Source organism: Podarcis filfolensis, assembly GCF_964270895.1.
Source record: "Podarcis filfolensis genome assembly, chromosome: 8".
NCBI classification, from domain to species: domain Eukaryota; kingdom Metazoa; phylum Chordata; class Lepidosauria; order Squamata; family Lacertidae; genus Podarcis; species Podarcis filfolensis.
In genome coordinates, this window is record NC_139611.1 from 52286768 (window position 1) to 52306470 (window position 19703).

A 19703-nucleotide genomic window follows, 5' to 3' on the forward strand; every position below is an offset into this window, starting at 1 on the left:
TGTTCTTGAGGCTCCGTCACGGGCACCCCGCCATACTCGCTCTAGCCGTCTGAGGTCCCGCTTCATTTTCCGGAGCTCCTCGGTAAACCAGGGAGCCCGGTTTCTGCGGGGTCGCAGAGGGCGCTTCGGTGCGATCTCATCGATGGCTGCCAGGAGCTGGATATTCCAGCCCTCAACAAGCTCAGTCAATGAGTCGCCAGGGGGAGCAAGGTCCCGCAAGGCTTGACGGAATCTATCAGGGTCCATCAGCCTCTGCGGGCGAGCCCAAATCGGCTCGGCACCTAAGCAGGGTGGGGGTGGAAAGTCAATCCTGGCTTTCAGAGCGTAGTGATCAGACCATGGCACCTTCATCGAAGGAGACATGATCACATCTATACCTACACCAAAGATCAAATCCAGCGTGTGGCCTGCTTGATGTGTGGGGCCCGAAACAAACTGGGAGAGCCCTAGTGTCGCCATGGAAGACACCAGGTCCAGAGCCTGTGAGGAGGGAGTGGCATCAGCATGGATGTTGAAGTCCCCCAATACCAATAGGTTAGGGAACTCCAAGGCCCAGCCGGCCACCGCCTCCAATAGGCCTGACAGGGTGGCTGCTGGTGCGCTAGGTGGCCGGTACACCAGCCAGACAGCCAAGCTCTCCTCGGAGCCCCACACTAGGCCAACACATTCAATGCCGGGGATCGATGGTGATGGTAGAGCCCTGAAAGAACAATCTTCCCGGATTAATAATGCCACCCCTCCCCCCCGGCCCACAGTCCGTGACTGGTGGAGGACGGAGAAACCCGGGGGCGCCATCTCTCTTAAGGTAACTGTTGCCCCTTCGCGCACCCAGGTCTCCGTCACACAAGCCAGGTCAACCCCCTGCGAGATAAAGAAATCTCGCAGGGTGGCGGTTTTGTTGCCTATAGACCTGGCATTGCACAGCACCAGTGACGGAGGTGAGTAGTCCTTGCTCGCCCTACCCTCGTCCCTCGGGATGAGGCGCAGATTGGAAGGGGTACGAGCATATCCATATCTCGATCCCCTTCGCCTATAACATCTGCCCCCACCGCCATACCTCCCTCGCCCCTCCACGGTAGCAATCCCAAGCCTCATAGTAGCCTCCATTGATGGCAATTAATGTTATTCTTTCGCAGCCTAAAACAATAAAACCTTAAAACAATAAAAACAAAAAACAAAACAACCCAGAAAACAATAAAACAATACAAATAAAAACTGCAAAAATTACAAATTCATCAAAATCTAACGAATTCCCAAGCCCACCCAAACATCCATCCCACCCCCATATATAAAAATCTAAAGGGAAAGGAACATTTTAAAACATGTTAAAAAGAACTCTGCGCCCCTCGGGGTCCTCATGGGCAGTAGCAGCATCAGTGGCAACAACCGTCCCTGTGAGGCCCCACCTGGGCCAGATAGTGGCAGGAGCAGTCCTTGTGAGGCTTTAGGCCCCGCCCCAGGCCAGATGGTAAGTGGCAAGAGCAGGACCCTCAGACATTCACAGGGGAATCCTCCTGGGCAGCAGAGCAGTCCTTTTGAGGCTTCAGGCCCCACCCCAGGCCAGATGGTAAGTGGCAGGAAGGAGCAGGACCCTCAGGCACTCACAGGGGAGTCCTCCTGGGCAGCTGAGCAGTCCTTTGAGGCTTCAGGCCCCACCCCAGGCCAGATGGTAAGTGGCAAGGGCAGGGCCCTCAGACACTCACAGGGGAGTCCTCCTGGGCAGCCGAGCAGTCCTTTTGAGGCTTCAGGCCCCACCCCAGGCCAGATGGTAAGTGGCAAGGGCAGGGCCCTCAGACACTCACAGGGGAGTCCTCCTGGGCAGCCGAGCAGTCCTTTTGAGGCTTCAGGCCCCACCCCAGGCCAGATGGTAAGTGGCAAGGGCAGGGCCCTCAGACACTCACAGGGGAGTCCTCCTGGGCAGCCGAGCAGTCCTTTTGAGGCTTCAGGCCCCGCCCCAGGCCAGATGGTAAGTGGCAAGGGCAGGGCCCTCAGACACTCACAGGGGAGTCCTCCTGGGCAGCCGAGCAGTCCTTTTGAGGCTTCAGGCCCCACCCCAGGCCAGATGGTAAGTGGCAGGAAGGAGCAGGACCCTCAGGCACTCACAGGGGAGTCCTCCTGGGCAGCCGAGCAGTCCTTTTGAGGCTTCAGGCCCCACCCCAGGCCAGATGGTAAGTGGCAGGAAGGAGCAGGACCCTCAGGCACTCACAGGGGAGTCCTCCTGGGCAGCCGAGCAGTCCTTTGAGGCTTCAGGCCCCACCCCAGGCCAGATGGTAAGTGGCAAGGGCAGGGCCCTCAGACACTCACAGGGGAGTCCTCCTGGGCAGCCGAGCAGTCCTTTGAGGCTTCAGGCCCCACCCCAGGCCAGATGGTAAGTGGCAAGGGCAGGGCCCTCAGACACTCACAGGGGAGTCCTGGGCAGCCGAGCAGTCCTTTTGAGGCTTCAGGCCCCGCCCCAGGCCAGATGGTAAGTGGCAAAAGCAGGGCCCTGATAAAAAGGCTCAACCTATGAAAATATCTGCCAACCTTTATCAGTAAAAGACTCCAGGAGCTGTCGGGTGGACTTTTAAACCTCCCCTCCCTTTCAAAGCTACTTAAATCAACTTTGAACCACCTCCCTTGAAAAGCCCATAATGCTGTGGGCTGGATAAAATAGCCCCATTTATTTCTGAGTACTTACAAGACAGTGTTGCAAAGAATAAACAAAGAAAAGTACATATAGTGTCTCCACTTTCATTTCATAAGAGTCTTTACCACAGTTTGTTTGCATTCGGTATGAAACACTGTTGTCATCTGCATTATGCAGTTGGGAGAAAAGAGAAAGGAGAGAGAGACGGGGCGGGGTGGGGAGAGACGGTAGGGATAATGATTTTCTGTTTCATAATGTTTGTGCAGGGTGTTTGTGTCAGCATCATGTGCTTCGGTCCTCTATCAGAGCTTGGCTGATTGCAATGTGGTTTGCTTGTATGCGTGAGAATGGGGTCGTTGGGTCAGATTTTCATATTGATTCATATGTTGTTGGGTTGGATAGGTCATTATCTTCTTGGCCTCTATATGTGATAAAGGGGAGCCACACTGGGGTGAAGGTGTCCTCCTTTGTCTGTCCCCGTGCTACTTTAAGTTTGTTGGTGCTCGGTTCCTGCTTGTGGGTTTCTCCCAAGCATCTGGCTGGCCACTGTGAGAGCAGGAGGCTGGACGAGATGGTCCACCGACCTGATCCTGCAGGCTTTCCTTATGCTCTTAAGCCTGCTTCCTTGCAGATCCCCACAAGCCCCTCTGGGTAGCTTTTAACTTGAGACAGTGTTCCTTCAATCTCTCCCACCCACCCCATTTGTTCCTCCAGTCAGTCCATTGCACAGCTTGGAAACTGTCCCTCCACTTGTCATGATGTGCAAATGCTTTGCTTGGGTGTCTCCTTGTGGAGCCAGATGTTTCCTTGTCCAGAAGACTCATTCGCCCCCTCCTTGTTCTTCCCTCATGCCAGCTCTCTCTCTTCTTCGACATCCTGCTCTGCATGGCCCAGGGAGTCAGCGAAGAGGCCTTTGTGAAGGGTCAGAGACCAGGGATGGGCAGCGGCAACAATGTCCAGGAGGCAGGGTCAGAGAGAAGTGCCCGTTCCGTGCTGTGGAAAGCTCTCCATGCTGTGCCTCTCACAATGGGTGAGGTTGTGAACTTGCCTCGTCCAATGCCAGCCAGCCTCTCCAGCCTGATGCTTGGTGCTCTCAAGATGTTTTGAACTTTGACCCATCAGCTGTAGCTAGCACAGCTATACAATGCTGGGGCTGATGCGAGTTGTCAGAAACATCTGGTTGGTGAAATCGGCCTCCCTTCCACCATTTGGCGATGCTGGTTTTCTGGGGCAGCGCATCGCTTTCTGTCCTAGGGTGTGGGCAAGGGTACCCAGCGGGGAGGCAAGGGGCACACTGCACACAAAATCCCAATATCTGCCTCCAGGGAAACAAGTTTGCATATCTCTCCATCTCCTCCTCTGCAGTGGCGGGAGGCTGTTTTCCTCTGGCAGGAGGTAGGAGAGGGGCTGCCATCCTGATCCCTGGGGCAGACAAAACACATTGGCTTGTATAGGCAGCTAAGTTCTACTCAGAGCACACCAGAGTCAGCTGTGTCTATTGATTTCAGTGGGTCTACTCTGTGCAGGACTTGAGCTGGCTACATAACACGTTTCTGGCTTCCCTCTTTTGACCTTCCTTCCTGAGGCCTTAGGAGGCCTTGTTGGTGTGGGATATCCTCTGAGGTGCCAATTGTGGCCTCTGGTTCCTCCCTCTTCACAGTGTACATCCCTGAGGGTTGCTATGACTACATGACCATGTCTGCCAGTGACCACATCCGCCACCTCACACCCCACCCTGGCAATGCCCGCAGCAAGGCCTTCCGCAAAGTGGCACATTCCCATGTGGCTGTGAGTACCACCCCTGGTTGGGGGATGCCTCAGAGGCTCTTGAGTGCCTTGTTTTGGTGGGAGGGTCCCTCACGCCACCCCAGCAGCCCTTCTCTGCAGCACAGTTGTGTGTGTGCTTGGCAGGGTGGGGCAGCAGGTGTGATATGCAACTGGGTGAGGCTGAAGTCTATGTGCATTCTGCTGATGAGACAACTTTCCACAATTAAGATTCCAAAATTCTGGTTTTCTTGTAATTTAGAAGGCGTGGGCACAAACTGAGGACGGAAGAAGCAGCTTTTGCCAAAGGGGAAGGGGCAAAGAGCTGCTATGGGGCTCATATGGGGCAGTTCCTTCTGCTAAGCTCTGCTCTGGGTCCTTGCATTTGACCTGATGCTGCCCCACTTGATTGCATGTTTTGCTCCCCACCCATAAGGACTAGCAGCTTATGTAGGCAGAGTCTGCCAAGACTGCCTGGACTTCCCTGCCTCACCATGACCCCTCCTCCTCTTTCTTCCCATGCAGGAGCCTCAGCTGCTGGCTGAGGGCTGCTCTGTCACCAACAGCCTCTTGGAGGGAGCAGTGAAAGTGGGGCCTGGGAGCGTGATCCAGCACTGCCGCTTGAAGGTGGGCCATGCTGGGGATGGGAGTAAGAAGTTTGGCAACTGCCCTTGTTCTCTGCTGAGCCTCAGAAGTTCTCTCTCTGGCGACACAGGGTCATCTTTGGTGGATTTGGAGCAAGAACCATCCCAGAGCTGGTATTTAGGCCAAGCCTTGAGGTTTGGCAGCATCAGGCCCAGGGCAGGAGATGATATGAGGAGGACAAGGACCCAAGGTTCAGTGTGGTGTAGGGGTTAAGAGGGTTGAACTAGGACCTGGGAGACCGGGGTTTGAATCTCCCACTCAGCCCTGAAGCTCACTGGGTGACCTTGGCCCAGTCAGGGCCCCTCAACCAGACCTACCTGAGTGGGCTGCTCTGAGGATAAACTGAAGGGGTGGAGAACCACATTCGTCACCTTGAGCTCCTTGGAGGGAAGGAGGGGGGCAGAAATGCTGTAAACAGGCTGCAGAGAGCCAGAGCTGCTGGTGTTTTGCCTACCCTCGTTTGCTTTGAGAGTTCAATTCTCCCCAGCCAGCTAGTTGCCTGACACTCAGGCAGACAGGGTGACTTAGCTGCAGCAACCTTGAGCCAGGATCTCAGGCCTGCTTTCTCCGGGTGGGCTTTGCCCTGGGGCAGTGGGCAATCAGTCTCCCCTCTCTCCCAGCTGTCCTGCCAACTCTACTCAGAGACCCAAAGAACAAGCCCCATGTGGACTCTCTGCAGCGGCAGGAGAGCTGAGTGTGTGTTACAAATGCCCAAGTCCCCTTGGTCTTTTTCTCCAGGGTCCTTTGGAGATCCACACTGGCTGCCTCCTCACTGGGCTGGACGTGGCATCCTCCGTGGCCCTCAGGAGCTACCTGCTTCGGGACGTGGTTGTCCAGGGACACACTGTCAGGCTGAGAGGGATCCCTTGCAAGGTCTTCACCCTGAGTGGGCATCATGATGACTGGCAGGTGTGTAACAGGAGTCTGCTTGGCTTGGTGGGAAGGAGCCTGTACAGGTTTGAGGCATCTTGCAAGTCTCTGGGGAATCCCACTCCCCACAGCAACTCTGCTGCTTCCTTCAGAGAGCTGGGCGGCGGTTTGTCTTGAGGCAGGTGACCTCAAGAACCCCAGAACTGTCTGCCCCATCTCACCTTGCCTCTGTTCTCTTGGTTATTCCTCCTTCTCTGAGACGCTCACACCTGCCCTCTTCTCTCTTTAGAGTATGGCAGAAGAAGGCGGCACCTACCTGAACAGGCCCTGGAGTGAGTTTTTCCTCCGCACTGGAATACGGTACGTGTGCAGGTCCCAGCCCATTCTCTTGAGGGCCCCACACATCAGCCACCCCACCCCCACCCTGTGCTGTGGAGCTGCTGCTCTGCCTCCATTTATTTTATTTATGTACTGCTTATCTACAATTGCCCCTGAACAGTGTATGAAAAGTATAACACAAACCACTGTGCCGCTTGGACTTGCCGATCGAAAGGTCGGCAGTTAGAATCCCAGCAATGGGGTGAGCTCCCGTTGTTCAGTCCCAGCTCCTGCCAACCTAGCAGTTCGAAAGCACACAGTGCAAGTAGATAAATAGGTACTGCTCTGGCGGGAAGGGTAAACAGCGTTTTCATGCACTGCTCTGGTTCTGCCAGAAGCAGCTTAGTCATGCTGGCCACATGACCCGGAAAATTTGTCTGTGGAAGCGGAAAAACGCCAGCTCCTGTGGCCTTTAAAGCGAGATGAGCGCTGCAACCCCAGAGTTGTTCGTGACTGGACTTAATTGTCAGGGGTCCCTTTACCTTTACCTGTATAAATTAAAAATGCCTCCTTGGACACGAGCTCTATGTGCTGGGGCTCATCATTAACTAATTAAGACAAGATTTCGATTTGTGCAACTGATACTCATTCAAGAGACACTTTCAGGGTGTATTTCATATTCAATGTACAATCGGTGTTGCAAGTTTGGATTTTTGATCCTTACAGTCCCGTTAAAAATGAGGGACAAAGCAGCCTTTTGTTCATCGTTTGAAGTGGGGGACTTTACTGGTTTGTGGCCTTGTAGCGGGGAGGGCTGGCTGGGGGCTGCCACCTTCCTTCCTTGTGGGGTTGAGGCTGCTTTTCCGTGCTTTGCTGGGTGGTAGTGACTGACGTGCCGCCATCCCTGCCCTGCCCAGGAGTCATGACCTTTGGAGCCCAGACACCCCTTCCAGCCGCCGCTGCCTGCTGAATGCCCGCCTGTTCCCCGTGCTGCATGCCTCCGAGCCCCTGGGAGTCAGGGATGTCCTCTGGCTCTTGGGCTCCCCTCTTTCTCCTCCAGGGGCTGAGCAGCTGCAGCGCTGGCGGACTTCCTGGCGCATGTCCTGGGAGGAGCTGAAGGGGAGCCTGGACCAGGAGGCGGAGCTGGCTGCCCGCAGGGCCACCTTCTTCTTGCAGGCCCAGAGCAAGACCAAGAGGGTCCTGATGGAGCACAGCAACTGCAGTCTCCTACCACTGATCCGTTCCGCAGCCCTGGAGGGCTACCACAAGGCCATGCTGGAGACGCTGGACCAGGGTGAGACATACTGGTCTCATACTGGTCTCATAGAGACAGAGTCACATAGAGGAGGGAGGAAGGTTGTTTTCTGCTGCTCCAGAGAAGCGGACACGGAGCAATGGATCCAAACTACAAGAAAGAAGATTCCACCTAAACATTAGGAAGAACTTCCTGACAGTAAGAGCTGTTCGACAGTGGAATTTGCTGCCAAGGAGTGTGGTGGAGTCTCCTTCTTTGGAGGTCTTTAAGCAGAGGCTTGACAACCATATGTCAGGAGTGCTCTGATGGTGTTTCCTGCCTGGCAGGGGGTTGGACTCGATGGCCCTTGTGGTCTCTTCCAACTCTATGATTCTATGATTCTATGATTCTATGATTCTATACTGGCAGGGTGTGTGTGTTTGTGTGTCCGGGGCAGCATTTTGCCCTTTTAATTGCAGGGTGCCTATATATGGGAGTGGAAGGAAGGAAGGAAGTGGGCGGCTGCTACCCAATGCCTGCCAACGGCTGGGTGAGAATTCCACCTTGGTTCCTTCTGGCCGCCGCTGGATTGCCTTTCCCCCAGTCTGGGGAAACGGGCACCTCTGCTTCAGCTAGTCCCAGAATTCCCACCAGCGCCTCAGTGAGCAGCTCTGCCATTGCCCAGCCTGGCTGTTTTCAAAGATGGCAGACTGGCCTTGCCCATGTGGGCGAAGGTCTTCCTAGAAAGGGTTCTTTCCCCTCCACTCTTCCTGGCTCCAGGGACACTTGCGTTGTGAATCCACGCAGGCTTTGTGGAGACAGTTCCTCCCAGCCCTCCCATGGACCACTGGCTCTGGGGAGTTCTTGCAGACCATTTTGACACCCATTAAAACCTCCCAATGTTCCCAGGTGTAGCCATTCCCAGGACCAGCCCAGTTTCAAGCCAAGGAGCCACTTTTCAGGCTCTGAGGCCACTTCTTGTTTGCCTCCTAGTTGCCTCCATGGCCAGAGATCCTGGCGTTGCTGCTCGATCCCTGGCTTGCATTGCTGACCTCCTGGGCTGCCTGGCCAAAGGGGAAGGGGGCTTACGGAGCGGCCCGGCAGCCAACGCAGCTTGGGCCCAGGCCTTCCAGCACCTTGAGAAGGGGGACATCCCTGAGGGTGTCAAGGAGCTGGCCAAGGAGAGGAAGAAGTGGCTGGACAGGTACTGCAAGTTTGTGTTTGTGTGTGTGTAGTGATAAAGCTGTATTCCCGCTGGCTCCACCTGTCCATCTGCCTGGCAAAGGCAAGTTCTCTGTGCAAAGCTCAGTCTGCACATGACCAGGAACACCTTGCCATCACTGCTCAAGGCCATGCTGTTTCCTGCACTCACTGGGAGCATGGAGGGAAGGAACATGCTCAATGTGCCCCCCTTTCAGCTACTCCAGGTGGGCTGGCCTTGTCTTCCGAGGCCCCAGGGGAAGGGCAGGTGTGCAGTGGCAAAGCACCTGAGCCAAGCTCAAATCCTGGCATCAAGTGATGGGAGGCCTTTTTCCACCTGGCCTGGTTGGGCAGGTCCCTGACTGACTCCAGCTACAAAAGCTGGGGCTCTTGAACAGGCTCTTGGGCTGGGATGTTGTTGAGGGGCGGTGGCAGTTGTTACTGTTATTGATAATAATTTTATGTATATTTATTTTTATATCTTGTTATGATTTAATGTGGGAATTGTTAAATTGGTTGTGCAGCTTCTGATGCGTTTTATTTATTGTTTATGGCTATTTTTGTTATATTTCTAATTATGTTTTTCATGTTGTAAGCTGCCTTGAGCATGGTTTTAACTATGGAAAGGGGGCATACAAACAAAACGCTGCATGTATGGGAGGGACCCTCCTCCGCCAAGGTGCTGGAGAGCCGCTGCCAGTCAGAGACTGGGCTACATAGACCAAGGTTTTGATTCTGCTTCTGATGTCCATGGGGTATTGCAGAGCAGATGCCTTGGCCCACGGGGGCCTTTGGAGTTGTGTAAGGGACAGAGGCTCACAAGTGGCCCTCCAGAGCAAGCCTGTGGTGGCAGACAGAGGACGGGAGAAGAATCTAGGGGCCTGCATGAAAGAGCTGCCTCTGTCCTGGAATGCCTCTGAGTGGAACTCACCCCACTGGGAAAATGGGAAGGAGAGTTTCCTTCAGGATGGCCTCTGTGTGGGCAAACACAACTGAGACGGAAAAGCACTTGGCCAATCAAGCAGCCTCCGCCAGCCTAGGACTACAACTCTCATCAGTCCTTGCATAATCTATGACCATGCTGACTCACAGCATCTCATGCTGATGGAAGTATTGGACTACTGCAGGGCACCCAGTTGGAGAAGGCTGTTGGCAGAAGCAGCCCAAGCAACCAGAGACTCCCTTTGCTCCTTCCTTGCAGGCCTGTCCTCCTTGTCCGCGCTGCTCGACACTATGAGGGTGCCGAGCAGATCCTCGTCCGCCAGGCTGTGATGTCCTCCTGCCAGTTCATCAGCCTCAGGCTGTCCACGCTGCCTCCCATGGGCCGCTGGCTGAGAGCGGCCTGCCCAGCCAGAATAGACCTCTCTGGTAAGTGGCTTCTGGGCCTGAGCTTGTCAAGTTGCCCTTTCTGGAGCCAGGTAGCCGCTTGCCTCTCTTGACTCCAGGTGCCTTGTGCCCAGAGGGCCAAGCTGGCAAGCCTGGTGAGGCTTGGCAGGGGCCCTTGTCCTTCTGCTCCGCAGAACATGACTCAGTGTGGTCTTGACTGGAGGGAGGGAGCTTGTGCAGGACAGTGCAGGGGGGATTTGATAGGGAAGGGGCTGTGAGTGACGTTTGGCTCCTGCCTTGAGTGCCGGGGAATCCATCTCCTGCAAGGCAGAAGCAAGCCCTGGGCTCACTGAGGAGCAGAAGCATGATGTGCAGAGTCTCATGCAAGGGCACAGAGGATGAGTTGGGTGCAAGCAGCACCCAGCATCCTTTGCAGCATTGCAAGGTCTCCTGGGGAGAGTCCCTCTCTTTGGTTATGGGCTTGGGTGGGTGGTTGGGCAGGAGGCTGTGCAGTTTCTTATGTGACCCCCTTTGGGCTAATTTTTGCAGGTGGCTGGAGCGACACCCCTCCCATCACATATGAACACGGAGGTGCAGTGGTGGACCTGGCCGTCCTGGTGGATGGGCACAGGCCCATTGGTGCACAGGCCCGGCGCATTGCCGAGCCAGAACTGCGGCTCGTTAGCCGCAGTGGGAGGCTGGAGGGAGAGATGGTGGTGGAGCTGGTCTGCAGAGACCTGGAAGACCTGCGGGATTACTGCCAGCCTCACGCACCTGGTAAGAACACCTTTTCCTGGAGCGGGAAGGGAGCAACTGTACCAAGGCAGCTTCCTTGCTTGCTGGGAGGAGACCCTGTGAGAGACTTATCAGGTGGCAGTAGGGAGCCCTGTACTGGCTGGGCTGTAGCTCAGTGGTAGAATAGCTGCTTTGCATGCAGAAGGTTCCTGGTTCAATCCCCGGCAGCATCTCTAGGTTGGACTGCCTGAAATCCTGGAGAACTGCTGCCTGTCAGTGTAGACAACACTGAGCTAAATGGACCCAAGGTTTGACTTGTTATAAGGCAGCTTCCTATGATTCTAGGCAGAGTTGCATCTGCTATAAAATGTGCCTTTTGTTTTCACATGTCTGTCGGAGGCCTGAGAGTAGCCAGCCTCTTGCTCCTCTTTTAATGGGCCTCAGGACCAGCTACTCACCTGCTAGATCACAATGCTTTGGAATGAGGCCTGTTTCTCTGCAATGCCATCTTGACTTTTGCTGTGAATTGTGCCTGCCCTCCAGCGTCACTCCTGCTGACTTTTGAAGTGGCTCCCCTGCCTGATCTCCCCACTATGGCCTGTTAGGTTTCATTGCATTCCCACTCCCGAGTTCAGATCCTAACTGCAACCCCGCCAGCCCCATCCCGAGTCCAGGTCTCATTTCTTTCCACTGTGGGCCAGAAAGGGGCTGTCCTGGCTTCCACTCCCATCTTTTTTCTTCTTCTTAGGAGCTTTGTTGAAAGCAGCCTTGATTTGCACCCACATTGTGGACCTTACTTCTCAGAATTCCTTGCGGGACCAACTGATGGAACACTTTGGAGGCGGCTTTGAACTCCGCACCTGGTCACGTCTTCCTCACGGATCAGGACTGGGTATGCCTCCAACCTCTCTATGTGCATGCCTGGCATTGCTCAAGGGGACCTAGCAAAGACCTCAGGTCCACTCTGGCAGCATTTCTCTTGTTGACGTTAGAGGGGCCTCGTGTATCCTGCCCTGCCCCAAAGGCATGTGATGAGAACCCCATCCACCTCTCCTTCCTTTCCTCCATTCAAGTTCAGTGCTTTTTTATATACTTCAACAAACACCACTGTTGCTTCATTACGTGAACCATCTTTTGAACACAACACACACGTAACTAGCTGTAAAGTAACATAACGTGATATGTAATAAAACTGTAATTTTAATCATCATATCAAAAAGCACAATTCCTGATGGCAACATATATTATCTTCTATATATATTGATATCATAAAGTCCAAGGATTGTCAGGTCCAAAGATTACAATGCAGTTCCTGTTGGCAATGCCATTTCATTGCCAACAGGAACTGCATTGTAACCTTTGGACTTGACAATCCTTGGACAATCCTTGGACTATTCCAATATATATAGAAGATATGATGCATTGCCATCAGGAACTGTGCTTTTTGATATGACCATTAAAATTACAGTTTTTTACATATCATATTATGTTACTTTACAGCTAGTTATGTGTGTGTTGTGGTTTTTATATACTTCTGCAGACCTTGTGCTCCCTTGAGTTTTCCAATACCTCCCTCTTGTTTGCCACTGCTGCTCTTTTGGCCGCAGAAGAACAGAAACAGAAGTAGAATATGAGATGTTAGGTGCATGGAACCTCCAGTTTCCAGGCACTCTGCCATTGACTAGTGCCAGCTACCAGGGAGCAACAGCTGGAGATGGCTGTTGTAGGGCTTCTCAGAGGCATCTACATGGCCAGAGAGGCCTTTGGTCTGACCTAGTCTGGCCCTTCTCATGACAAGGTTCTGGTCTGGTGCTGTGGGATCCAAAGGGTGGCATAGGGCTACAGTGACAAAGAAAAAAACTGGTAGGCCTCCACCCCCCCCCCCCGCTAGCCATGTTGTTCTCATTTGCTCTCTCCTATAGGCACCAGCAGCATCCTGGCAGGGGCTGTGATGGCTTCTTTATACCAGGCATCTGGGCACTCCACCAGCGTTGAATCCCTCATCCACGCTGTGCTGCATTTGGAGCAGGTTCTCACCACAGGTAAGACCTTTTATTTGTTCTGCTGCACATGCCAAAGAAACAAAATATCCGCAGAAAGGGAGATGTCTAACTCAGTGCCATCTCGTCCTCCTTTTCTTGAAGTTAGCCTCAAATATAGCATTAGCAGGGCCTTGAAGGCATTTCTTCATCTGCCTTGGTAGCTCAGTCGGTACAGCATGACAGTCTTAATCTCAGGGCTGTGTATTCGAGCCCCATGTTAGGCAAAAGATTCCTGCATTGCAGGGGGTTGAACGAGATTACCCTTGTGGTCCCTTCCAGCTCTATAATTCTGTGATCAAGACTTGGCTGAAATCTCTCCAGTTCATTTGACTGCTGTGATTTCAAAGGTGCTGTTGACTGTTTTCTTCCAGAAGATATTTTGGGGTGTTTCTGTTGCTTGCACAAAACTGCTCCCTCTTCTCCACAGTCCAGGCCATGTCTGATTCCCATGTCTGTATGTTTCATTGGATGAATTTTTTTATTCGTTCTATGCTGCTCCTTTTAAAATGTCATATCCTGCCCTTCTGCCAAGCAGCTAAGTCAGTGACCTCCTTCTTGCTTTGCTTTTTGCTCTCCACTTGAGTAACACATAAACAGATCTTACACCAGTCTGGATTCTGGTGCCTTCCAAGCAACTGGGCCAGTCCAGTAGCTTCTGCCCTTTGGTTGTGTTTTTGACATTGCCCTGAAGGAATGTGCATAATAAAAGGCAGAGCCCCCACCAACAGCCCTGACCCAGACCTGTGATGAAAGGATTCTTGTGCAGTGAAAGAGTTTTTCAGAGGCAGCTTTTCAGGGTTGTGATCTGGGCCTGTGCCCAGGGGTGGAGAGGAGCCAAAAGTGATTAGAAGCAAACAGGGTTCTAGGTCAAAGAGGAAAAAGCAGTGGGTGGGATGCATGAGAGTGAGGGTGAAGGCAGAGCAGCCCTTTCAGGCCAAAGGGAAGGGCTGGGTTGATGGCCGGGGGGGGGGGGGGGGATCCTCATTTGCATCTCTTAGATATGCAATGGGATGCATAGGAGGAGGGTCTTTACCATTTCTGAGTGTCATTTTCTTTTGATAATTACATTCAGTGCTGCTTTGCCACTGGGGCAGAGCATTCACATTCAGATAAACCAATGTGGGTGTATCTATATTGGCTGAAGCAAGGATCTATTTTTGGTATTCTGCTTCTTACACCTACTTCCTAATATTGTTGAGGATGAGACATCATGGAAAGGTGCTCAATCTGACAGGGAAAATCACTTTTGATTAACCCCTCTCCATGGCACGATTCCTACTCAAAGGGTGCCCAGGATAGCTTACAACATAGAACGGGATAAAACCATCAGCAAAATACAATAATTAAATGGCCATTATCATTCTGCAGGCCTGGACAAATAAAAGGACTTCAAGTGATGTTAATAATGTGAATTCTACCCCATGCTTTATCATGTCTGATTATACATTTTTATTTTTTTTATTTTTATAAATATTTATTAGGGTTTTACAGAAAAAGTAGAGATTTACAGAATAAAAAAAAACCACAAAAAAGGATAAACAATAAAAAAAGAAAACACAAAACATACAAAAATTCATACAAAAAACAAATAGTTAAAGAAGAAGTTAAAAAACAAATCCATATTTTTTTTGATATCTTTAAATTCATATGCTTGTTTCCTTGACCTCCTCACACCTCCCCCCTTTGTACTCCCATTTACATAATCAATTCAGCAAATTCTTACCCTTTTTCATTTCTCTTAACTTTATATCATAATATATTATAACTCAATATCTTCGTCCATTTATCAATACATTTTTTACATATTCTTGTTAACTTTTGTTGCTAATTACCACTTATTGCCAATCCAAACATAATTTTAGCATTCATTAATTTTACAGTATTTCTGAAGATAGTCTTTAAATTTCTTCCAGTCTTCTTCCACCAACTCTTCTCCCAGGTCTCGGATTCTGCCAGTCATTTCCGCCCATTCCATATAGTCCATCAGCTTCATCTGCCACTCTTCCAGGGTGGGTAGCTCTTGTGTCTTCCAATACTTTGCGATAAGTATTCTTGCTGCTGTTGTTGCGTACATAAAGAAAGTTCTATCCTTCTTTGGTACCAATTGGCCGACTATGCCCAAGAGAAAGGCCTCTGGCTTCTTAAGGAAAGTATATTTAAATACCTTTTTCATTTCATTATATATCATCTCCCAGAAAGCCTTAATCTTTGGGCACGTCCACCAAAGGTGAAAAAATGTACCTTCATTTTCTTTACACTTCCAACATTTATTATCGGGCAAATGATATATTTTTGCAAGCTTGACTGGTGTCATGTACCACCTGTATATCATTTTCATACTATTCTCTCTTAGAGCATTACATGCCGTAAATTTCATACCTGTGGTCCACAACTGTTCCCAGTCAGCAAACATAATGTTATGACCGACATCTTGTGCCCATTTAATCATAGCAGATTTAACTGTTTCATCCTGCGTGTTCCATTTTAGCAGCAAGTTATACATTCTTGAAAGTGTTTTAGTTTTGGGTTCTAACAATTCAGTTTCCAATTTTGATTTTTCCACCTGGAAGCCAATTTTTTTATCCAAATTATAGGCCTCTCTTATTTGAAAATAATGAAGCCAATCTCGCACCTTGTCTTTTAATTTCTCGAAACTCTGCAGTTTCAGTTTGTCTCCTTCTTGTTCCAATATTTCCCAATATTTCGGCCATTTGGCCTCCATATTGGACTTTTTCAGTGCCTTTGCTTCCATTGGTGACAACCACCTTGGGGTTTTATTCTCCAATAAGTCTTTGTATCTTACCCAAACATTGAACAATGCTTTCCTGACAATATGGTTTTTGAATGCTTTGTGAGCTTTAACCTTGTCGTACCACAAATATGCATGCCACCCAAAAACATTATTAAAACCTTCTAAATCCAAAATGTCTGTGTTCTCAAGAAGCAGCCATTCTTTCAGCCAACAAAATGCGGCCGATTCATAATAAAGTTTAAGGTCTAGCAGGGCAAATCCACCTCTTTCTTTTGCGTCAGTTGGTATTTTAAATTTTATTCTGGGCTTCTTGCCCTGCCAGACAAATCTAGAAATGTCTCTCTGCCACTTCTTGAAACAATCCATCTTGTCCAAAATTTGCAAAGATTGAAACAAAAATAACATTTTTGGCAATACATTCATCTTTATAGCCGCAATTCTGCCCAACAAGGAAAGCTTCAGATTTGACCATATCTCTAAATCTTTTTTCACTTCTGTCCAACATTTCTCATAGTTATCTTTGAATAAGTTTAAGTTCTTAGCAGTCATGTTAACCCCCAAATATTTAACTTTCTTTACTAATGTTAGGCCTGTCTCCTTCTGAAACCTTTCTTTCTCAATCGGTGTTAAATTTTTCTCAAGGACTTTAGTTTTTGACTTGTTCAACTTAAATCCTGCCACCTGACCAAATTCCTGAATCAATTCCAAAACTCTTTTCGTACTAGATTCTGGCTCCTGTAATGTTAAAACTAGGTCATCTGCAAAAGCTTTCAGTTTGTATTGCTTAGCTCCGACCTGAATACCTTTAATCAGACGGTCCCTTCTAATCATATTCAATAATACCTCCAGGACAGAAATAAAAAGCAATGGGGAAATTGGGCAGCCTTGTCGTGTACCTTTCTCTATCTTAAACTCCTCTGTCACCACATTGTTAACAATTAGTTTAGCCTTTTGTTCTGAGTAAATTGCACTTATACCATTTTCAAACCCTTGGCCCACCCCCATCCCCTGAAGATTTTTCTTCATAAAACTCCAAGAAATGTTGTCAAAGGCTTTCTCCGCATCTATGAAAATTAAAACTGCTTTGGTGTTTATGTTCACTTGCAGCTTCTCCAAAATGTTAATTATATTCCTCATATTGTCAGACAAGTGTCTACCTGGGAGAAAGCCAGCTTGGTCCTTATGGATCTCTTCCAGTAATACTTTTTTTAACCTATTAGCCAAAATATCAGCAAATATTTTGTAATCCACATTGAGCAGGGATATGGGGCGGTAGTTCTTAAGTTGCGTCTTTTCAGACTCAGTTTTCGGTATAAGTGTAATGTAGGCTTCCTGCCACGACTCCGGCGCCTTTTTCCCCTCTAAGATCTCATTGCAGACCTCCTTTAGTGGCCGAATTAACCAATCTTTCAAAACTCTATAGTATTTGGAGGTTAAGCCATCTGGTCCTGGAGATTTACCCAACTGCATATTCTGAATGGCACCCTCCACCTCCTGTTCTGTAATTTTATGGCTCAACATTGTCTTTTTTTCTTGAGAGATTTTTTGTAATCCATTTTTTCTCAAAAATTGGTCTAAATCAGTCTCTTTCTGTGGCCCTTGTGTGTATAGTTGTTTAAAATATCTCTGGAAACAGTTTCTGATTTCCAATGGATTCTGTATGTTCTTTCCATTTACCTCCAAATTTGTGATGGTATTTAATTTCTGTCTTTTCTTCATCTGCCATGCTAGCAGTTTCCCACATTTGTTAGCCGATTCAAATGACTTTTGTCTCATCTGCTTGATTTTCCATTCCACTTCCTGGTTTATCATTTTCATATATTGTACTTGATATAACTTAATTTCTCTCAGAATCTCTTGCGATTTTGGTTTCACTCTTAATTTCTTCTCTCCTTCTTTTATTTTTTCCAAAATTTTATCTTTTTTCTCATTTTGAATTCTCTTCTTTATTACATTCTGTTGGATCAGAAACCCTCTCTGATTATACATTTTTAAACTATAAAAACATGGTGTAATAATTGAAACCAGATGAAACCAAAGCAGGGTCCTTCTGTCCTTTTCCACGTCAGCTTCAGAAAGGAAGAGGGCTCCCAACTATAGATAAGTCTTCTCTCCATTGGATCAGAGACCCCTCCTGCCTCCCACAAGGGATTCACCTGGCAACTGGTAAACAAGCAGGATCTCTTCCTCAACACTTGTTCTTGTTCCTCGCAGGTGGAGGGTGGCAGGACCAAGTGGGTGGGCTGGTGCCAGGCCTCAAGATTGGGCGTTCAAAGCCTCAGCTGCCACTAAAGGTAGAAGTGGAGCAAATCACCGTCCCAGAGGGCTTCATACACACCCTGAATGAGCACCTGCTCCTGCTGTACACAGGCAAGACCCGCCTGGCCCGCAACCTGCTCCAGGTATGGAAGGTGCTTGGAGGTGCCAGTTGTAGCCTGAGCTTCACAGCTCTGACGTACCTTAGAGCAGAGAGTTGTACCTGTCCTACAACAGGCGTACCTTTCTCCCTGTGCTGTTGGCATGATGCATTTCATCTTTGAGTTTTGGTCTACACAGGTAGGATGACTCACCTGGTAGGGTTGCATGTATTCTTATTAATACTTTTATTATTGTTTTATTACCCTCCCTAAGGTAATAAACCTAAGGTCCTAGGGTCACGTAAAATGCACTTTATTTTATTATTTATTTCAATTATATCCCACCTTTTCCTCCAAGGAGCTCGAGGTGGCCAACATGGTTCTCTCCCTTCTCAATTTAATCTCCATTAACAACCCTATGACGTAGGTTAGACTGAGAGGCACTGACTGGCCCCCAAGGTCACTCCGTGAGTCTCATGGTCATGTGGGGATTTGAACCCTGGTCTCCCAGGTTCTAGTCCAGCGTTCTAACCAATGGCTCTCAATTTAAAACACCAGGATGGCTCTCAATTAAAACACAATGTTAAAAAGAGTATTTTTACACTGGCACTTTCCCCAAGGTGCAGGTGGGTGGTTGTAGAGGAGAAATTTGCTAAGCCTTTCTCCCTCTAAGCACTCTTGAGCACCAGAAACTGAGACAACTTTTAATTGCTTCCTTTTCTTTCAGGATGTTCTAAGGAACTGGTATGCCCGGCTACCCACCATTGTGCAGAATGCTGGCGCACTAGTGAACAACGCAGAGGAGTGTGCCCAGGCCCTTCAGCAAGGTACTGCAGTTTGTTCCTTGGGCATCTTGTACAGCTCATTACCCAGGGCAGAGGCTACAGTGCCTCTGCTCAAAACATCTTGTGCAGAAACCACCTCCTATGCTGAACAGGCTCTCATTTTGCAGGAGCTACTAGGATAGTTGTGTGTGCGTGCGTGTGCATCAGAGCAATTACTCCAGGCAACAACCAATGGGAGTGGGAGGGGGGCATCTTTTAAGATGTCATCATGGACTTTAGCCTTTCCCAAATTGCTGTAGTCCAAAACATCTGGAGGGCAAGCCCCATCAGCCCCAGTCAGCACTCACTGGTTTGGGGAAAACAATTCTATCTAGCTGGATCTTGTAGCACTCCTCTTGCTAGATTGAAAGCCACAGAGAAGCAGCAGGGAAGAGCAGCCAGAGCTACTATCTTCCCACTTCTGTGGTGGGCAGCCCAGCCCTGGTGTCAGATTTCCCCAGAAGGAAGAAGGCTGACATGCACACCATGTGATTGGAGCCAAGAACACTGTCTGGCTGTATCTGACAGGGAAAGGAGACCTAGCAACTTTGCTCTAAAATGGGCAAATCGTTCAATGCCAGAGTGTCCTGTAACTCCTCCTCCTCACCCCAGGCAACCTGGCTCTCTTGGGCAAGTGTATGAATCATTACTGGCTGCAGAAGAAGAATATGGCCCCTGGGTGTGAGCCTTTGGCTGTCCGGCGCATGATGGAGGTGCTGCAGCCTCATGTCTATGGGCAGAGCATGGCTGGCGCTGGAGGAGGTGGCTTTCTCTATGTCTTAACTAAAGAGCCCAGGAACCAAGAGGCCTTGCAAAGGATCTTGATGGAAACAGAGGTGAGTGGAGCCAGCTCCTAAGTCCCTATCAATTGGTGTCTCCCTGAAGAAATTTCAGCAGGGCACATTTTGCAGGTTTGGGGTCCAGGAACAGGTTAATGCACACTCTCTCCCAAGGAAATTCAGAGGGGAAATTGATGATGGGTGGGTACCATGTAGTTGCAGGGAGGGGGA

The 19703-nt window shown here is 49.7% G+C and overlaps 1 protein-coding gene across 2 annotated transcripts in view; it reads left to right on the plus strand.

Annotated features, from left to right (window-relative positions):
- The window catches only part of FCSK (fucose kinase), a 30370-nt gene that overhangs the window by 9903 nt on the left and 764 nt on the right, over positions 1–19703 (plus strand). For both annotated transcript variants that reach the window (XM_083624865.1, XM_083624866.1), the window contains 14 exons: positions 3482–3656; positions 4287–4414; positions 4916–5017; positions 5774–5944; positions 6195–6265; positions 7141–7517; positions 8451–8661; positions 9859–10025; positions 10533–10760; positions 11467–11610; positions 12641–12760; positions 17727–17914; positions 18597–18696; positions 19306–19529. In XM_083624865.1, coding sequence (XP_083480991.1) covers positions 3482–3656; positions 4287–4414; positions 4916–5017; positions 5774–5944; positions 6195–6265; positions 7141–7517; positions 8451–8661; positions 9859–10025; positions 10533–10760; positions 11467–11610; positions 12641–12760; positions 17727–17914; positions 18597–18696; positions 19306–19529 — 2406 coding nt within the window. The remainder of the gene's footprint in view (positions 1–3481; positions 3657–4286; positions 4415–4915; positions 5018–5773; positions 5945–6194; positions 6266–7140; positions 7518–8450; positions 8662–9858; positions 10026–10532; positions 10761–11466; positions 11611–12640; positions 12761–17726; positions 17915–18596; positions 18697–19305; positions 19530–19703) is intronic.